Below are 21,089 nucleotides of genomic sequence, written 5' to 3' on the forward strand. Positions count from 1 at the left end.
TTTTACGAGAGAAACACAGTAAATTAAAGTCATCACGACTAGCATTTCAGAGCACAAACATGACGGAGATGAAACTTCAGAAGATCAATGACAGAAAGAAGCAGTTTGTCGAAATGATTTAAAGGCACTTTTGTTGCTTCTTGAAAGGTTTTTAAAAATCTGCATCTTATCGAACTACACGTCAGTCAGAAACCCGTTTCGTTCTCTAACGTCTCACTGCTGTTATATTGCCAAACGAAGGCAGAAAATCCGTAAATCTGACGAAGGGTTGAAGTAGTCGTGCACAATAACAGAATCTTTGAAAAATGGAAAAAAAAATCAGAATGGATGTGAAACGAATCAACGAAAACGACGATGGATGAAAGATTTGACGATGGGCGTTTGATTTAAGCCCAGATACCGACTCCGACCCGTCCGACAGATCCACGAGCTGATGATGCTCATTCCATTCAATAAATACTCATTCTTTGACTCAGCTATTCACTTAAAACACGTTTTAGTGTGAAAATATTACTACAGATTATAAAACACCTTTTACATCGGTTTATTCATGTTAACAAAAATGTAAGAACCATTAAATAACTGTTAAAATGCTCCAGTCGGCCGATCATCAGCAAACGAGTCGTTAGGAAGTTAGTGTGTCACTGAATTATCTTCACACACTGATCTTTTGTCATTTCAATAATGAATGATTTTAAACACATATTTCTGCAGCTGTTGCTGTAAATAACTTATTCCGATAGATCTACTCAATCAGCTCTGCCAGACCTACAATAGTAGATCTATAAACCGTGGAAAAGTGCCACGGATCAGGAAAGGAAACAGGAAAAGAAACAAATATTTGGATTGTACTGTTTGTCCCAGTATGGACGTTCCTCATATTAGAAGAACAAACGTTCATACTTATGGTGCTCATGAGTTTGGTTCAGGAGTCGAACTCTGGCTGTTCATCGATGAGGACGGCGGGTGGAAACCGGACGGATCCGGTGAAGTCGAGCCGAGAGACGCCGAGAGCGATCAGACAGATCCAGACCTGCGGACAGAAGAAACCGCACATCACAACAGCTCTCATCCACTGGCTGATCACACACACACACACTCACACAGCAGCCTAGAGCGCGCTGATGTTAAACACTGAGCTCAGAGTCGATTTGCGAAACATTCTGCAAAAATTGTCATCAGTCCATGAATGGCGATGCAGATAAAGTCCCCCCGCCCCGTTTAATACAGGCTCTCACTGGCAGCTGATCCCGAGTGTTATAAAGAGAAACCTCGCAGCTCCAGCTGTTCTTACGGTCACTGGATATGATGAAATATTGATGTCTAAAATTGAATCTGACGAACTGCTGACCGGCAGGATCTGCACAACTGAGCCGTTCAAATGAAGGATGCTTTGAGTCTCACCAGATAGATGACGAAGCTCAGGTACGCGATGGAGAGGAGGGCAGAGAAGACGTAGAGGACGGTGCTGTTGAGGGCCGTCACGTACACCACCACAAAGTACATGTTGATTGCACACACCAGCAGGATGAGCACACCACCGCTGATCTTCCACACGCTGCAAACACAGAACAATCTTCAGGCCACTGGAGCACATGACAGGACTGGAACAGCTAGTCAGATCTATACTGAAACAGCGGTTTACCGATCGCCATTCTCCTACTGTGAAGCTGCTTTGTATACAGTGCGATTTACAGGAACGTGACATCACACCCTTATATTGGAGGGCAAAGCAAGGCTTTCCTCCATCGGTCATCATTTTTCACATTTCACATGCACGCTTTTCGCGCTAGTGTAAATTAGAGGAGGGAAACGAAACACAAGATCGAGTACTAAAAAAAATGCTCTCATTATTTCAGGGTTCCCACACCTTGATTGACTTCAAATTCAAGGACCTTTCAAGCACTTTCCAGGCTCAATACCCTCAAGTTCAAGGAGTTGACGTGGGGACACATTTCAAGTGAGAGCAAAGTCACATCACGTCACCTTGTAAGATTGACATTGTTACAGTTTTCATGTGTCAAACCAACTATGCAAAAAAGCTTGTTATTGTGTTTTTTTTGGCCATATGACAGAGATCTGATATTCTATTTGTCGTGTTTATGTTTAGCCTAAAACTGAAGAATATTCAGTACATCCTATACTATATTCTAAAACTTTAGCATGGATGTTATTGCAAAGAGCTTTGGCTCATGAAACCAGCCAATTTTTGCAATGTTTCACAGTTATTATACCTTAAGTACACTGCTTGACAGTATACTTTAGTATTTACTAGTGTTTATTAGTTATAAATGTTCCTGTCATTTGCTGTGTTCAGACTTAAGTTTTGTTTGACTACATTCAAGAAGTGTACTTGGAAAAAATAAAACAAAAGTTCATATTTCCGACTGCTTGTATTAATTGACAAGCCATGTGCAGTGATATTGCAGCACATCATGATGCATTGATGCATGATGTGATATTGAATTGAATCATATTGTTGACATCGTAATGGAATTGAATCGTGAGACCAGTGACGATTCACAACCCTAACAGGGATATTAAAAGACCAAATCCAGTATACAGCTGACTGAAAAAGCATATACAGGCAAACAGATGAACCCAGAATATAAACACAGCCCACTGTTTCTCGAGTTTGCAGTCAAGTACAGTATAGATACTTACAGTCCGTTAGCGAAATCGTTCATTAGTGATGTCAGACTGGTAAAGGTCAGGATGGGGATCAGAGCAAACGGCAGCTGTGGAAACAGAGCAGAAGATCAGAAGAGCTGCATGGGTTTCAGCAGTGTTTCAGTGGCGTCATGTTTCAACCGGGTACCTGCATGCTCTGCAACACGTTGAGGAAGTCGTTCATGCCTGTAAGATGCCGCACATCCTGAAACACGGCCACCAGGAGAGTGGGGAATATGGCGATGGAGCGTGTCAACAACACGCGAGCGAAGCGAGACCAGCGCAGGTTCAGGAAACCCTGCGAGAAATACCAGTTCTTACAGAAGCACATTCCCAAATGCATGAACACATACAGAGGAATGAAGCTGAAACATGCAGATCTGTAGATGAACATACCTCCATCACAAACTGACCAGAGTAGGTTCCTGTCATAGTTGAACTCTGTCCAGCCGCAAGGATCCCAATCGCCCAAATATAGAGCGCAGCGGGGCCAAAGAAACAGCCCAGGACCACACCCTTCAATCACAGGAAGACAAAAGAAACACGTTCATTCATTCACAAACAGACAAACCTCACATGAATCATGTCAGTATTGGACTGAATATAAAATTGCATTGATTATTGTAATTAAAGTGGAACACACTAGAGGCAAAACATTTTTTTTATTCACTGATAAATTTTAGGCTGATTCCAAAATGTCTTATTTCAGACTACTGGAAAAAAATCATTCAAAAGACACATTTAAGTGAAATCTACAGACGCAAATATATAAAGTGCAAAGGTGAGTTTGAGTCAGAAATCTGCACTTCAGCAGCTTTACACACACCAAATTGTATTTATATGTAAATTGTTTAGATAGCATTCACTTGATTTATGCAACATTTTACTCCTTTACAGTGCGAGTAAATGTATTTGGTGAAAACAAGGTGAACTGTTTTCAGTCTGTTGACAGTATTTTCTGATTGTAATCAAAAGTCTCCTCTGTAAAAACCTTTAACTCTAATCAACAAAGTCAAGAAAATTAGTGAATATTTCATTTTAATATTTAAAAAAACTTGTCATATAAACATGTCTGTAATTCTTAAATATAAATCAATCAAATAAATACTGGGAAAGTATAGTTCTATCAATTAGTTTAATTGTTTTCTATTTTAGCTGTGTTGAGCTACTGAACACTTTTGACCCACAGGTGGCGCCATCAGCAAACTCCTCAGCTCATATCGGGTTATGAATATGCTGATTCTCAGGGTCTGTTCTCCTCGGATGCAGCAGACGAGAAGGGCAAGGTCATGAGATTGTGTAATTGTGCTTGTTTTATGTGTGCAATGAAAACGCACAAATTGTGCAACATCATTTTTGGCCACATGCAAAAGCTTTCTCCATCAGACTTTTTTCCCTGTGCATAGTAAAATAAATCCGAGCTGTAGTTTGCCTTTTTTGCCAGGAGGTCAGGTAAATACTTTAAGCATTTTGTTCTTCCTCATATTTAACATGTTTAATAAATATGAAATACTTTCCTCGTATTTTCATAGTTTAATCAAACTTGAAGTGTCATTAAAATCTAATGTCCCCTCCAGATGTGACTTTTGGACACTAGTGAATTTATTGTGAAACGATTCCAACGATTGTTCCCATCATACCCCTTTGTAGATGTCGACCTCCAGCGTCTGGTTGTTGGCTGGGAAGAGATCGGTGTGAGGACTTCCAGACGCATTACACTGCTGGCCCTGAAGGAAACACCCCAGAGTTCAGATGAACCGCACTCAAACATACCAATATAGAAGTCTTGAACAGGAGGCAGATATAAGTCCTCACCACTTCCATGTTTGTCTTGCCATAAAAGGCCTCAGCAAAGACGGCCACCACAAAAACATTGATGAGGAAGGAGACGAAGAGCGCGATGGTGGACTCGATGAAGTAGTACTTGTTGGCCTCCTTCACCTCCTTCTTGTTTCCTCGATCGACATCTCGTGACTGAAGCAAAGATAAACACCAATCAGCTAAATATGTCGGATTAAACATCAGATGGATTCAGCGCAGGAGTTTTCATTGATTTATTCACCTAATTTACCACAATTATGAAGTAACTTACAGAAGTATGAAATGACAGTGTGTTTTTGTTTAATTGGATTGTCTTTGTAAAAAAAAGACCCTTTTTAGAAAAAAACTTTCTGCTATAAAGCGTCTCTCAGTGTCTCGTGCTTTTACTCGTGTCTGAACCTCGACCGACTGAATAGGGCTGGGCAATTTTTTTGATAAAAAACTCGATTTACGATTCGATTTGATTTTTTTTTTTAAATCAAGTAGAATTTCTACAACTCTCTGTGTTGAACAGATAATCACTCTTTTGTGTGTGTTAAACACAATCTACTTAATAAAACTTAGAGAAAAACAACAAATACAAAAAATATATGATCATAATCTACAACAAAAATGCTATTATAAACTAGATTAGTGGATAAATCAGCAGTAAAATTTAGTCTAGAAAAATCACGAGTGCACAATAATTGTATAAAATCTGAACATTTACAAATAAAACAAAAACATTTAATGGGGAACAAATAAGAGACAACAAGTGTAACACTAAATCTGGTAAAACTTTACACATTGCTATTTGTATTGTACATTTATGAAAAACAAGATAACAAAAATCAAAAGGATCAATTATTATAAAGCCTAGCACAGCTGTTTAATCGTTTAATTCAGATTTATGCAGAAATACAGAAAATGCTGTTTGAAAACTCTGAGATGGAGTTTAGCTTGTCAGGTCACGGACATCTGCTAACTGTGCACGGATTCTTGCCCGTCTGTCAGCTAACGGCACATTTTATGAAGCATGCCTTTTAAACCAGGTTTGTGGTTGGGTCTAAGTCTAACTCTGATCAGATCTGGTGCAGTTCACCGACCTTAACGAGAGCAGAATGCAGATAGACGTTGTGAGGCATTATTACGGCTCCCACGATCCCGACGGCCTGCTTGAGCTGCTCGGCTCCACAGCCGCTGCAATACGGCAGAAACATGCCCTTCAGAACCTCCGCCTGGTCCGGAGCCACTCGCACATACTGCAAACACACACACACACACACACACATGCTGAAACACTGCAGAGAGGCGTCTTCCTCACAGAGCCAGTCTACAGAGAACGAGCTTTACTGAACCTCGTAGCCGAAGCTGATAGCCATGATGGTGATGAGGAACCCAAAGAAAGCCTCCAGCTTCCTCAGACCTGACCAAAACAAACCAGACATGCTCATCAGATGGAGGTACGAGTCGCTCTCTTCACTCTCACTCTCTTCGGTGCTGACCTACCGTACTTGTCCAGAAACAGGAACACAAACGTGTCGATGATGGTTATCAGCACTCCGGCCCACAGAGGAATCCTGCAGAAGAACAAACACCAGCTTCCTCAAGATCAACTTCAATAAACTCAAACATTAAAAAAAATTAATTCAGTAATTCAAGGGCTCATTATTTATCAGATTTACAACTTCATTGTTGTAAACTTCATATTTTGGATGAAATCTGTCTGTTTTGAGCTAAAAATGTATCAGCAATGCTGCCGCTTCCTATCCTTGTTTTGGGTACGCCCACCACTGATTCCACACAACAACAACAACAACAACAACAACAACACACCTGCAGCTCGTCACTGGCCACACGACTTCGAAGGACCATGGCGGCGAAGCCAATAAACGGGCTTGGTGGTCGGAAACGACGAGATGATTTATGGACATTCAGTATAATCCATCAGAAAGAAAAACGGAAGGCATAGTATTGGAGACGACGGTAAATGTGGCCACAAACGGGGTGGGAAGAATCTAGAGGATACGTGTTCCTCAATAGCTGATATTTCGGGCTCATTGTTCATTGCACTTTGGCATTTCTCAAATAAAGCAACAATTGCCAAAGTAAAAATGTTTTTATTCCTGACTTTTTTGGAGTAAAACAGTGATTTCACTGTTACCACTTTATCTGTGTGTAATGTAGTAGCTCAACGTTTTTTGCTGAATACATTTTAAACCATTCCTTTATTACTGTGATTACTGGTGAAAATAGCCAATGTGCTGAAATTTTAGAAGAGCATCAATTCATGAAAAATATAACTTGAAATATGGGGATAAAATGTTTCTGCCCAACGCAACAGTGAAGTAGAGTTTGGCAGCACGATCTCCATCAATGAGAAAGTATAGTTTATTGTGAAAAGGTTAAGGTTAACTGTTGTTTTATGAATTGCAACAACCAGTCAAACGAAAGCCCATTTCCAATACCAAATGAATTTGTTGAAGACTACTACTTTTTTCTACTAAAATTGACTAACCGTTTTGCATTTTCGTTGACTAAAACTATTAAGTTCATAAGCGACAAAAACGTGACTAAAACTAAAAAGCATTTGTCCAAAAGACTAAAACTAAAATTAAAAGGCCTGGCAAAAACAAAACTGATGTGAAAGATTAACATAAATAAATAAATAAATGCTTCGCCCACTGAACTGATTCCACAAATGTTTGAGTAATTGTTCACTGCAGCTCTACAGGCTGACCTCTTCTAGGCTGAACTCCTACAGACTGACCTCCTACAGGCTGACCTCCTACAGGCTGACCCTACACGCACTTAGAGGAACCGTTTTTGATCATGATCAGGCATGTGATTGGCTAAGGACAAAAAAGCAGGAAAATATACGAAGCCCGACCACCCCCCGACCACCCCCCCCCCCCCCGATCGGTATCCCAATATCTTTTCCGCAAAGCGAGAGTAAATGTTCAAGCAAAGTCAAATATAGTCTTCACTATATAAATTATACATTGATTATTATTAAAGCTACTATTAAAGTTCTCAGTCAAGAGCAGCGAGTGATTTCCTCTGTGTTTTGTTGTTTAATTAACATTAAATAGATAGTTCTCCCAAAAATTGTAATTGTCATAATTTACTCTCTCAAGTTGTTTTAAACCTGAATAAGTTTCTTTCTTCTGTTTAAATTATTTGGAAGAATGTGGGTAACCAAACAGTTGATGTACCCCAGTGATTTCCATAGTAAATTTTTCCCTATGGAAGTCAATGGGGACCAGCAACTGTCTGGTCACCCACATTTTTCAAAATATCTTCTTTTTTGTTCAGCACAAGAAATAAATGAATACAGGTTTGGAACAACATTTACAGTGAATAAATAATGACAGAATTTTTATTTTGGGGTTAACTATCAATTTAAGAACAAGCAGCTGCATTTTTATTATTAGGGCTACTGTCACTTTAAGACCTGTACGCGACACGTCTAATATACACGGAGCATTTGACAAGCAGATTTCTCTCAATTTTCTCGGTTTGCTTTGAGTTTAGACATAACCAAATGTTCTTATGTAAACCTTGTGTGTATTTGAGAGTATTAGCGAAATAATACTCGAAAGATAACTTAGTCCAGCAACCAGGCGCTGTTACAAGCTTTTAGTGCATGTGCACGTCGGGTGCTCGCGCTCAGAACAGCGCATCAACAGTGAATGACATCTTTAACCGGCAAGGCTTTAATTAAATCACATGCAAATTAACTTTTGTGAACTCGCTGAACTGATGTAGCCGTTCCTCTGTGTTAATATTGCGAGTATTTGTCGCGTTGTACACTAATGCTGTTGAGACGGAGGTGTCAGGACTGCAACTGACAGAATGCACGATATAGCTGCTACATATTTCTACAAAAGCAGTCAGCAGCTTGCTTGGAGCAATGGATCATAGCGCAAATTTGAAATATATCGATATATCGCCCAGCCCTGGTGACCTAACTGTGATGTTGTCAACTGACAACGATACCAGCGCGAGAGCGACTGAGATACGAAATTGAGCAGGTGAACAAGCTGAACCAATCAGACATTCTCTGGCTGAACGCAAATACGTCCTTGTTGATACTTTGGAAGGAACTTTCTGTACGCACGTCAGCCAGTTATGGGTTATGTCCTCATATTCTCTCCTTTTCATTCCGGCTGCAGACACCCGTTTTTTTTTTTTTTTTTTACAGATCTGCATGATTCACGTAGGTCACATTTTCAGGTCGGAAAATCCGGAATTCCGGATTAATCCGGAAAAATCACATCCCTGCATGATAATGTACCTGCCGACCGACAGCAGATTGAAAGCGATGGCGCAGCCGATGACCTCTTGCATGTCAGAGCCGATGATGGCCAACTCCACCATCAGCCACAGGATGATCCGAGGCACCTGCACAGCGAAGGAAACACTTCAGCACATGAACAGGAAACACTAAAGTACAGGAAACACTTATCTACCGTGGGATGAACGTATTGTGGGATGAACGTATTGTGGGATACATATACCACAGAATGAACGTATCATGGGATAAATGTACCATGGGATGAACTTATCGTGGGATGAATGAACCGCAGGATGAACGTATTTCGGGACGATCGTATCGCGGGATGAACGTACCATGGGATAACCATACCGCGGGATGAACGCATTCCGGGATAAACGTACCGCGGGATGAAAATGCAGCAGGATGAACGTACCGCGGGATGAACATACTGCGGGACGAAGGTACCACAGGATGAACGTACCGTGGGATAGTGGCGGTTGCAGACCTCGGCAAGATGCATCCCGGTGACGACCCCGAGCCGAGCAGCCAAACGCTGCAGCAGGAGCCCGATGATGGTGGAGCCCAGGAGCACCCAGAGCAGCTGCAGGACACACACAGATTAAAACAGGTCACACACACGTCACACGTTATTAACAAGTGTAGATGTACCCTTACACACCTTAAACCCTGCTTTAGCCCCGGACTGCAGGTCCGACTCGATGTTCCCCGGGTCCAGATAGGCGATGCTCATCAGGAAACCCGGGCCAGTGAAAGCCCACAGTTTCCGAAAGCTGAACATCTACAGAGAGGAAGAGCAGCGAGAGTCAACACAGCGATGCATTTCACATTCTTCTCGAGCTGTACACGTCATGTGACTGCAGGGGAAGGTGGGTATGACGAGACTAGCTTCCTAACACTATTATTACACAATATTGCATAAAAACACGGGATGGAAATGCTAAGATGTACAATAAAAAAATGTAAGCACTTAATTGAGGCAGATCATTTTTTATCCAATAAGCAGACATGCACATGAACGACGATGGAAAGACATTTAATAAATAAAACCCTCAAACACTCATGTGACTTTGCCTCAGTAGAGCCTGTGATTGGATAACTGGAGTAACCAGTGGACCAATGGCATCGCAGCATCTCAAATGACCGCAGTCAAAGTGTGTGATCTGAATGACTGGGTTTAATTCCGTCCAGAAGCATCTCACACACACACTCACACACACACACACACACACGAGTGTGTTTCCGAACACCAGCATCCGAACGCAAGAGAACATGACAGGGTTTACTGTGTTTCGTCTGACGCTCTGAGACACACATTTATGATGGAGGGAAAAACAGCCACATTGAAGAAACTTAGTTTATTACTGATATTTTGAGTCGATTTCACAGGAAGTGAAGATCTTGTTCTCTTGAACACATGGAATGGAAATGATGCTTTATTCACAAATGTGTTGTGCATTATCTAGTTTTTTGCAGAAGCTAATTTCACAGCTTTGGATGGAAACACAGCTAGCAAGAGTCTGACGGTGTGTACAAGCGTTAGACTTCCTGTGCTCTGCTTTCACTTCTCCACTATCCTGGTCCAGGCCAGAAGGTCAAAGGTCACTGTTGCTCAAGCACATGCTGATAGGTCGGATCCGTATCGCCCTCAAGAACACATGACGAGTGAACAGTTACGCTGTCTTCACTGCTTCCCTTTTGTCTTTATTTCTGTTCCTCTTGTTTGAGCTTGAAGAAATCAAGATTTGTGATGTTTTTAGACTAATTCATGAGGAAGAATGTAATACTTATAAACATCATTCATAATCTGACAAAGCACTGTGTTCTTTCCCATGACCCTTCACACACTCGAGACTGATAATACGAGATCTCTCACGAACCTTCACTGCCACAGGCTGACAATATACTGACATGGACCAGTCTCAGCTTCAGATCCTGTCCGGTTCTTCAGGAAACTCAGTCAGTAAATGTGTGTTTGTGTGTTTAATGTGCGTGTTGGATGAACCGATCATCTCTTCCTCTTTACTACCAATTACAGCAGCAAAAAAACATCAATGAACATCAGAAGGAAAGTTGAAAGATACAGAACAACTTCCTGAAATCCATCATTCAGTGTTTCAACCATCAACAAAACAGCTGGAGAACAATAAAGTCACATTATCCTCAGAAAAGCCGTAACTATACATCCGTGACTATAAACTCTAGAGAGGAGCGTTCTCATAAATGTATGCGATTACATTTTGGTTATTTTTACTTCACCTGTCCTTAAAGATCTAATGCATATTTGATTAAATCCATCAAGTTATTACATCCATCATTTAATGTTTAATTGGAGTTAAAAAGAGGCACCTTTTATGCCCCTTTTCACAAAATGTAAAATAAGACTCTGATGTCCCCAGAGTGTGTATGTGAAGTTTTAGCTCAAAATACACAACAGATAATTTTATATAGCGTGTTTAAATTGTGACTTTTCGTGTGTCCCTTTAAATGCAAATAAGATGCTAATGCCGGCACAGGGGGCGGAGCTTCACAAGCTTGTGACCTCACCGAATGATCATATCAAAACAGAAACTCTCAGTAGCGGTGTTCATTTCGACCAGGAGTCTAAAGCACGCGCAGCGTCATCACGCATCCGTGTTTAAAAACTAAGCTCAGACACGATTCGGAAATTCTCTGAATCGATCCAGGATCGTTGGGGAGAGAATAAATAACACAATATCACATACAATAAAAATAAACTGTTCTTTTCTGAACGCCAGACCGCGTAGCGTGGCAAGTTGATGCTTGATCTTGCAGACTGCTTTTCTCCCGCGCGTCACGTGACCAGTGTAACCGCAGCTCTTGCGATTACAAAATCGCTTTTCATCATATCGCGATTTTATCGCAAATGCAATTAATCGTTCAGCCCTAGTTATTAACCTGTCCTGTGATGCATGTTGGTTGTCTTTACATCATAATACTATTTCATATAATCTAGACATGGAATGAATAACATTCAATACAAAATGAACATGTCTCGTATATAGAAATAAAGTTTTAAGTGATAAAATATTTGCTTTGTTGTGCATAAGAATCCCACCATGCATTTAGTCATATTACAAAATAATTTTTTGAAGCATCCAGACACTTCACCACGTGAGCAAGCAGCAGGCTCCTGATTGGTTAACGCGGCGCGAATTGACGCCAAAGTTCAGATTTTTCAACTCGGGCGGCAGACGCGAATGAACGCACCATTAGGGTCTATACGATAAAAGCCATTTTATCTAAAACTACCCGGTTTGGGTCGGGTCTCGGTGTGGGACCTCCTCTACCTTCGCTTGGTCATCCTCCGGGATGGGGACCTTCTCCTCGAAGTATGTGGAGATCGCCTGATCCTGCGGGAGAGGAGACACGGGACTGTAGAGGTCCGGCTCCTGCAGGCTCTCTGAAACACACACACACACACACACACACACACACACACACACACACACACACCAGAGAGAGAGGGATAAACGGGTCAGAATGACTGAACCTTGAGATGTGGCAGAAACTCTCACGCTTCAGTCACATGACCTTCAACACATAAACTCAAGTTAAAACTCAAACATCCTGCAGTTAAAGATCCTCTTGATTATCCACACGCATTTATGAGCGCGAGATATGATCACATCTCCTGTAATATAATCTCTCGTTTCCTTCCACTGACATCATCAAACCCAAAACTGCCCAGAAAGCAAATAACATTTTGGTGCTGGTGTTAACTCATGACAAGAGACGTACATTACGTAATCAGATTACTTGGTTAATGTAAGAATAATGCACATGCATTTATACATTACTATTTGAGTTCTTTTTAAAGTAACACATTACTTTTAGTTAATTTGCCTAAACAATAAGTCAAGTCACGTCAAATATATTTATATAGCGCTTTTCACAATACAGACTGCATCAAAGCTGCTTCACAATATCAATCAAGACAACTTAACATTGTTTGTTTATTCATGAAAAAAGACAATCAAGTTTGGTAGAGCTGATCAATGATGGGTCGTTTAATTTGAGTATCCCCAACTGAGCAAGCCAAAGGCACCAGTGGCAACCGAAAAACTCCATCAAGTGACCCGACGGTCTCCTAAAACTGCATCAGATGACCTGATGGAGAAAAAAAACCTTGGGAGAGCCCAGGCTCAGTCGGGGGCCAGCTCTCCTCTGGCGGTTATGAACTAGAGGCCAAATTTACAGTAACAGTAAGATAAAAAATGTATATGTATGCCAGGCTAAATAAATGCGTGTTTAGTCTAGTTTTAAACTGGGAGAGCGAGTCTGAGCAATGAACAATATCAGGAAGGCTATTCCAGAGCTTCGGGGCTAAATGTGAAAATGCCCTCCCTCCTTTGGTGGATCTGGATATCCTAGGAATGACCAGAAGCCTCGAATTTAGTGATCTTAAATCGTAGGGTTGTAGGGTAATAGAATATCTGTTAAATAGACTGAAGCTAAACCATTTAGAGCTTTACAAGTCAAAAGCAATACCTTGTAATTGATATGGAACTTTATAGGTAACCAATGAAGTGATGATCGAATCGGTGTTATATGATCATATTTTCTTGATCTAGTAAGAACTCTAGCAGCTGCATTTTGGACTAACTGTAGCTTGTTTATTGAGGATGCAGGACAACCGGCTAATAAAGCATTACAGTAATCTAGCTTAGCAATGTTTCTAAGGTGGAAAAAGGCTGTAAAAAAATAAAGAGTTTTTACACTGTAATATAACCCGTAATATTCAGAGATTTTTAGTGCAGCAACTATCGTGCTAGAGCTCATGAGATGATAATATTCTGTAAGTATGATTCTGAAAGGTGTATGTTTTATAGGCTGCATTAAACACTTATGAAAAAAACACCTTCAAGGCCTGGAAGAGGTTGAAAACATAACTAAAAACATTTCTTCACTTTCCATTAATTAAATGTAACTAGTTGCTTTTTTAGGGAGTCACCATTATTGTAATGCATTACTTTAAAAAGTACGTTTCCAAATGCTGTGTAGAGTGCGGAAACGGCAGAACAAACCGAGTCACTGAGTTCAGAAGAGAATATGACTCTCCATAAACCTGGACATCACGAGAGTCACGTTCATCATAAACACGAGGAAACTACCCTGATGATTAATGACTCACTCTCTCAGACAGCATTCATAAAACTCACACACAGCAATAATACATCTACCGGTCACACAATCTTCTCACAGACACTGGCCTGTCTCTCTGTTGATCTGATGGACGTACAGAGTCAGCATTTTTTAAAGGATGGCTCACTTTGAAATTAATGTTTGATATGTTTTATCTTCCCTCAAGGGCATCCGAGATGTAGGTGTCTTTGTTTCCGCAGTATTTTCAATTTTGAGATTTTTCAGTCAAACCGTTGTTGTCTATCAGTCATACACTGGAGGCTAAGGGGGTCCACCAAAGAGAAGTCCAAATTAAACATGATTTAATGACTCGTAAATGTAAGTACACATTGATGGCCTCAGACACGAAACGAGCGGTTTGTGTGAGAAAACCAACAGTATTTATATCGTTTTACCTCGTGTAATCACAGTGATCTGAATCAGTTGTTCAATGTCCAACTGAACCAAACTGAATCAGTTCAATGTTACGCCGGAAGTGATCGCTTGCGATATAACGATATAAATACTGTTGGTTTTCTCACACAAACCGCTCGTTTCGTGTCTTAGGCCATCAGTGTGTACTTACATTTACGAGTCATTAAATCATGTTTAATTTGGACTTCTCTTTGGTGGACCCCCTTAGCCTCCAGTGTAGGACTGATAGACAACAACGGTTTGACTGAAAAATCTCAAAATTGAAAATACTGTGGAAACAAAGACACCTACATCTCGGATGCCCTTGAGGGAAGATAAAACATATCAAAAATTAATTTCAAAGTAAACAATCCCTATAAAACAGTTTATATATTTTATATATAACAACATCAGATTAACTGGTCAACGCTGGTTTTCCTGTGGTTTTGGATCATTGAGCGGCACTGAATCTCATTCAGGAGACACACGCGTGTGCTGGCGGTTGCGTGTGTCAGGAGACGTGTGTGTGCCAGGAAACATGCGTGTGCTGACTGTCACGTGTGTCAGGAGACAGGATGTGATGCGTGTCTCACCTTCCAGCACGTCCCCATCCTGCTCAGTCTTCATGAGCTCCAGGAGTGTGTGTGTCAGACTGAAGGGCAGAAAACACACACGGGTCACACACAGACAACAATTCTACTGCAGAAATGAACTGTATAATAATAATAAAAATAATAACGAGATGTGTTGCACATAACACAGACTACGCTTCAGTTAAACCACAGATACGGTTCAGCATTCTCCATTAAATTCATAATTATCTAACCAAAAAAATACTTGAGTGAAGCCATGCACATATAATTGTACTGAAGTATTTAAAAGCAAACATTTTTCATAGTTTTTATTTAAAATAAGATTAATAATTTTAAGATTTTCATTTTCTTAATTATTGAGAAAAGATGATGTATGAGATACATTTACAAATATTTGTCCACATAAAATTGTAAAAATCCAACAGAACTCAAATCAAGCACAGACTCCAGTGAAGTATAACAGTATTATTACTCAAATGCTTCACAAACGCTGCGTTAATAACCCACTAACATCAAACTTGGGAAATAAAAACAGTAATTATTGCATTTGTTATGTATGATGTTTGTGTGTTTTACGGGAAACTCCTGCACAGTATTACACACACGAACACGACTGAGCCCAAAATCCTTTAAGCCCACAGGAGAAGCATTTCCCACCAGGATTATAGGAGTGACTGGAGCTCCTGTGGGAGAACTGGGAACGTCCTCAGGTGTCCACACGCTCCTACAGTACCGCTAATAGAGCATCTGTTTAACGGGATCTGGACTTTAATAATGTTTCTTCCTCCAACATTTTAGTTGGATGTTTGTGAAACTGTTTTAAATGTTGCTATTGGGATTTATAAGTAACGATCACATGTTTGAAGAATGGAATGTGTCCTTGACGTTCGTTCACAGAAACAACAAAAAATATTTTCAAATATTTTCTTTCAAACTGACACTTTGAACGTTCAGAGAATATTCAGAAACAATGTATGCATAACTTAACTGGAATATTAGCAAAACATTCGTTGAACATCTTTCAGTTCAAAGGGAACACACACAATTAGACCACACACTCAGAGTATGTGTATGTGTGTGTGCGTGCGTGTGTGTGTGTGTGTGTGTGTGTAAGAGAGAGAGAGAGAGAGAGAGAGAGAGAGAGAGCTGGCTGGGTGTGTCCGTGCCGTTGGGTTTATCACAGAACTCTCTCACTGCTCTCCACAGATTAAACAGAGAGAGAGAGAGAGAGAGAGAGAGAGAGAGAGAGAGAGAGAGAGAGAGAGAGAGAGAGAGAGAGAGAGAGAGATGATGTTTAACTCTTTTTATTCTCTATTCATGTTATACAATAATCACATTTTCATAATTAATAACAATGAGTAATAAATAACAATATTAATTCCTTCAAATTTCAGCATTACCACTGAAACACTAATTTATCATCATCATTCACAAAAATAAAATTAACATTTATACACCACTTTCTCTTAAAAATGTGCATATCATTGTTCATTTTATAAAATTCATACTCTATTTTAACTCTGGATTCTACCAAAGCTTTGAACAATTCTACCATATTGATCCTTTTATCTTCATTTTCAAGTTTATATGCTTTCCAAATAGTTAACTTTGCTTGACCAATCAAAAAATTGGAAAAGGTGCAGGACTCACTTTGAGACTTAATATATTTAGACCCAAAAATAAATACTGTTTTTGAAAAATTCCAACCAAAACCTTCAAATATATTTTCTAAAATATTCAAAAGAGGTAAAATTTTGTAACAATCGAAAAAAATGTGAAACACAGTATCCGATACATTGCAAAATTTACAAACAGAAGATGTACTAAGGTTGCACTTGAACAAAAAAGTTTTTGTTGCTAATGCACAGTGCAAGATACGCCACTGTAAATCTCCTGATCGTTTTGGCAATGGACTTTTATAAAACAAACGCCATGAAGGTAATTGCACATCAGGAGCAGATAAATAACTCCTCCATTTTGTATCTGTCTTATTCTTAAGTTGTTCACAAAATCTTGACTTCACACAAGCTGTATACAAAAGCTGCTTACTACTGTCTGAAAAAGAAACATGCAGAAGTTCTTTAAAGGAAAGAAGTTGTCTCATTTGTCCATTATCCTGCCAATTATATGGTGTTACAAATAATTCAGGAAAAGAACTTTGGTTTAATCCATCAACAAAAAAGTTTTCAAGAAACTTATTAAATGATGTAGGAAATGACGATTTTAACTTGCTTAAAACATTCTGCACTATTCTTTCTGACTTCCTACCCATTTGTTTGGTTATTTCTTGTGCACAAAGCCATGTACTATGTTCTGTGTCAACTAAATCTGCCACTTTTGACACACCAGATGAAATAAAAGTGTTAATTTCAGAACTTGGCAAGTTAGACGGATGGCATAACCATGGATTATGAAAGAGCGGTTCTTCAAGACCAAAATGATCCTCTCTTTCCATCTTAAACATACTCCATGCTCTTAATACAGACTGGTAGAATCCTTTTATACCAAACCCTTTGATTGCATTGTTAGAAATGAGGAATAATTGTCTATCAAGTCCAATTTTACTAACCGCTCTTAACACTGCTAAACCATACATAATCCACGGTTGTGGATCAATGTCATACAGCAGTTTTTGAGCTGATTGTAATCTCATAGCTTTCCATTTAGCAGTTAGATCAATGAGACCCTGACCACCCTCAAACACAGGTAAACTCAGTATGCCTGAATGGACCCAATGATGTCCTCCCCAAAAAAAATTCACAAAATGTTTCTGGAGTAACTGTAAAAGTCCAGCAGGAGGGTCTAAAACAGTTAGTCGATGCCACAACATTGAAGCAGCTAAATTGTTTATCACTAAAACTCTGCCTCTACATGATAACTGTGGCTGAATCCAATTCCACCTCTTCAATCGTCCCAATATCTTTTCAACCACTCCATCCCAATTCCTTGTCATATACTGCTGAGTGCCAAAACAGATTCCAAGGATCTTCAATCCCTCTGTGTTCCAGTGGCACTGTTGTGGAAGATGAGGTGGAGCTTCTTCCTTCCACTGACCACAAAGTAATGCTTCCGTTTTGTTCCAATTTACCTTCGCTGAAGATGCTTTTTGAAACCAGTCCAGACACTTGCTCAATTGGAAAATGTCTTCTTGGGATCTTATTATGACTGTAATGTCATCAGCATAAGCAATAAGCCTTACTACAGTAGTGTCCGATATATTGGGGTTGAGGACTGAAATACCTTGCAGTTTTTCTCTTAGAACTCTCAATAAAGGTTCGATAGATATTGCGTATAGGAGTCCTGAGAGGCTGCATCCTTGTCTTACACCTCTGCGCACAGGAAAAGTTCTTGTTAGTGTTCCGTTTATCTTCATCATACTAAAAACATCAGTGTAAAGGATCTTGATCCATGAGATGAAATGATCTCCAAATCCGAAGGCTGCTAAGGCATTAAAAAGGTATTCGTGGTCGACTCTGTCGAACGCCTTTTCCTGGTCAAGTGATAAAAGACCAACATCAAGCCCATAAATCTCAGTAAACTGCAACAGATCTCGTACAAGAAAAAGGTTATCAAAGATAGAACGTCTTGGGATACAATAAGACTGGTCTTTATAGATTATTGAAGCCATAACATTTTTCAGGCGGTTTGTTAATGCTTTTGAAAGTATCTTATAATCTATCCCTAAAAGGGAGATAGGCCGCCAGTTCTTCAAAAGTCCTAGATCTCCTTTCTTTGGCAGTAACGTAATTATTGCTCTTCTACAACTGAGAGGAAGGATTCTTGATTTTTCACATTCAAGAAACACAGAATGCAGATCTGGTCCAATCAATGACCACAAAGCCTTGTAAAACTCGGAAGTCAGTCCATCCAGTCCTGGAGATCGTCCCACAGACTGCTGTATAGCAGCCTCACTCAACTCTTCAAATGAAAGTGGTTTTTCTAATTGTGTCTTCTCATCTTCATTCAGTTTTGGAATTCCAGTAAGAAAATAATCTGTTGCTTCAGAATCACAAGTTTCAGCACTATACAGTTCTTCATAAAAAGACAAAACTTGTGAGGTAATTTCTCTCTTTTCAGTTGTTTCTCTTCCATCAGACAGTTTTAGATGAGTAATTAGCTTATTTTCTTGAACTTTTTTCTCCAAAGCGAAAAAGAATGTTGTTGAAGAGTCCATGCTGTTAAGCTGAGTAAATCTTTTTTGTGCCATTATGCCATGATCTCTTTCTTCATGCAAATTTTTCAGAAGAAAAGTATGTTGTTCCAGCAAATCTGCACTTGTTCCAGTGCTTTCACTTATGGAGCTGTTCAATCTCATTATTTCTTGTTCCAAGTGTTCGATTTTCTTCTGAATTTCTTTTGTATTATTTCTTACATACTGTTGGCAAAAAGACTGTATATGGATTTTTCCGATATCCCACCACTGACTCAGGGACTTAAACTCTGTCTTTCTCTCTCTCCAAGCTCTCCAAAAGAAAGCAAATAAATGCACAAACGTGCGATCTCGTAACAGAGTATTATTAAAACGCCAATAAGATTTAAAAGTATTACTCGATGTTGTAACTACAACAGAGACAAAGAAATGATCAGAAATTGGATTAGGAACAATATTACAATCATAAAAGTTTTCTCTTCGACATTTTTGAACATATATTCGATCTAATCTAGCGCCCGATATTGTATTGGAATTAACCTTCAGCCATGTATACTGCCTACTTTTGGGGAAAGATTGTCTCCACACATCTACAAGAGAATAAAAATTAACCACTTTCTTAAGAGCTTCAGCAGAATTAGGATGCGGTTCGTCATGATTCCTATCAACTGTATTATCAAGAGTACAATTGAAATCCCCAGCCACAATGATCAAGTTATCACAAGGAATACTAGACATTGCGTCCTGTAATTTCTTAAAAAATAAAACTCGTTCATACCCAACATTAGGCGCATATATATTAATAAAAGAAAAAGACAGACCTTGCAAAATAATATCCACCCGCTGCATTCTTCCAGGAATAATTTCGATCATATTGGAAGCATTACCCTGAACGCTTTCCGATATGAGAACAGCGACTCCAGCACTTACACTGGAACCATGGCTAAGAAATACCTGTCCTCTCCATTCACTTAGCCATTCTGCCTGGTTAAAACCATCTGTGTGTGTTTCTTGTAAAAAAAATCACACTTGACTTTTTAAAAGCCAAAAATTTGAAAAGTGCATTTCTTTTTTCTTTATTTCGACATCCATTCACATTTAACGATCCGATATTTAAGGATGTCATAATATCTTAAACCAGCGGGTGATATTTATACAACACTGTCTTTCTCGGAACTCCTAATGACTATTTTTTTTCGTATCTTGACAAATCATCTTCTTTACTTTAGTCATAATTTTTTTGAGACGATAACGTTTTTGTCTGCTAAACTCTTCAATGGTTGTATTTATCATGACATCTCTACAAGATGCTAAAAAACTTCTTAAATCTGGAAAAAACAATTCAAATTGTGGGTTCCGTACACCTTTTGTTTCGTCAAGGAAAGCACTAATCTCTTTTGTAGAATAGATTTTTATTTCACAGCCACTCAATTCTGATGTGCCTGTTTGAGAGTCAATGTCTCCCATAAAAAAACTCCCTACACTCTCAGTCTCACATTCATCTGAATCACTTTCAGACCTGGCGCCACTAGAGCTGGCTGTAAATGACTGACTACAACTTTCATTTACTTCTGATTTTTCATCATTTTTGCAATTTGTTTCTACATACTCCATCATTTGAGCTTCATCTCTGTTTTTGACCTGAGAAGTAACTTTTTGTGATTCTGTACTTTCATTTTGTTCCCCTACAGCATTAACACTTGTAGAACCTATGCCATCTCCAGTGTTTTCACTATTCATCTCTACATTTCTCTCAGCAACTTCGTCTACCTCGCAAACGGCCGCGTTGTTTTCTGCGACCGCATTTTTCCCCTTATCGGCCGCATTCTCCTGAACAGCCGCGTTTTTTTCTTTATCGTCCGCATTTTTCCCCTTAACGCCCGCATTCTCCTGAACACCTGCATTTTCCTCCGGAACAATTATTTGTGAATCTGCCAAGATGTTAACGTTCTGTTGTTTGGGACATGTCTGTTTCTGGTGTCCATGTTCACCACATAAAAAACAGCGCAAATTATCTGAA

At 39.5% G+C, this 21,089-nt stretch overlaps 1 protein-coding gene across 2 annotated transcripts in view; it reads right to left on the reverse strand.

The window, feature by feature from the left end:
* Nucleotides 1–361: 361 nt before the first annotated feature.
* Nucleotides 362–21,089, reverse strand: part of slc11a2 (solute carrier family 11 member 2) — a 24,771-nt gene continuing 4,043 nt past the window's right edge. For both annotated transcript variants that reach the window (XM_039656209.2, XM_089125189.1), the window contains exons 3-17: nucleotides 14,920–14,978; nucleotides 12,079–12,191; nucleotides 9,429–9,548; nucleotides 9,231–9,350; nucleotides 8,768–8,874; nucleotides 5,980–6,050; nucleotides 5,829–5,896; nucleotides 5,577–5,732; nucleotides 4,486–4,644; nucleotides 4,311–4,397; nucleotides 3,067–3,186; nucleotides 2,819–2,968; nucleotides 2,665–2,738; nucleotides 1,405–1,558; nucleotides 362–1,033 (exon numbers count right to left, since the gene is read on the reverse strand). In XM_039656209.2, coding sequence (XP_039512143.2) covers nucleotides 926–1,033; nucleotides 1,405–1,558; nucleotides 2,665–2,738; nucleotides 2,819–2,968; nucleotides 3,067–3,186; nucleotides 4,311–4,397; nucleotides 4,486–4,644; nucleotides 5,577–5,732; nucleotides 5,829–5,896; nucleotides 5,980–6,050; nucleotides 8,768–8,874; nucleotides 9,231–9,350; nucleotides 9,429–9,548; nucleotides 12,079–12,191; nucleotides 14,920–14,953 — 1,641 coding nt within the window. In that variant the 5' untranslated portion in view covers nucleotides 14,954–14,978 and the 3' untranslated portion in view covers nucleotides 362–925. The remainder of the gene's footprint in view (nucleotides 1,034–1,404; nucleotides 1,559–2,664; nucleotides 2,739–2,818; nucleotides 2,969–3,066; nucleotides 3,187–4,310; nucleotides 4,398–4,485; nucleotides 4,645–5,576; nucleotides 5,733–5,828; nucleotides 5,897–5,979; nucleotides 6,051–8,767; nucleotides 8,875–9,230; nucleotides 9,351–9,428; nucleotides 9,549–12,078; nucleotides 12,192–14,919; nucleotides 14,979–21,089) is intronic.

Source organism: Pimephales promelas, chromosome 21 (assembly GCF_988280905.1).
Source record: "Pimephales promelas chromosome 21, fPimPro1.hap1.1, whole genome shotgun sequence".
In the NCBI taxonomy this organism is placed as follows: Eukaryota; Metazoa; Chordata; class Actinopteri; order Cypriniformes; family Leuciscidae; genus Pimephales; species Pimephales promelas.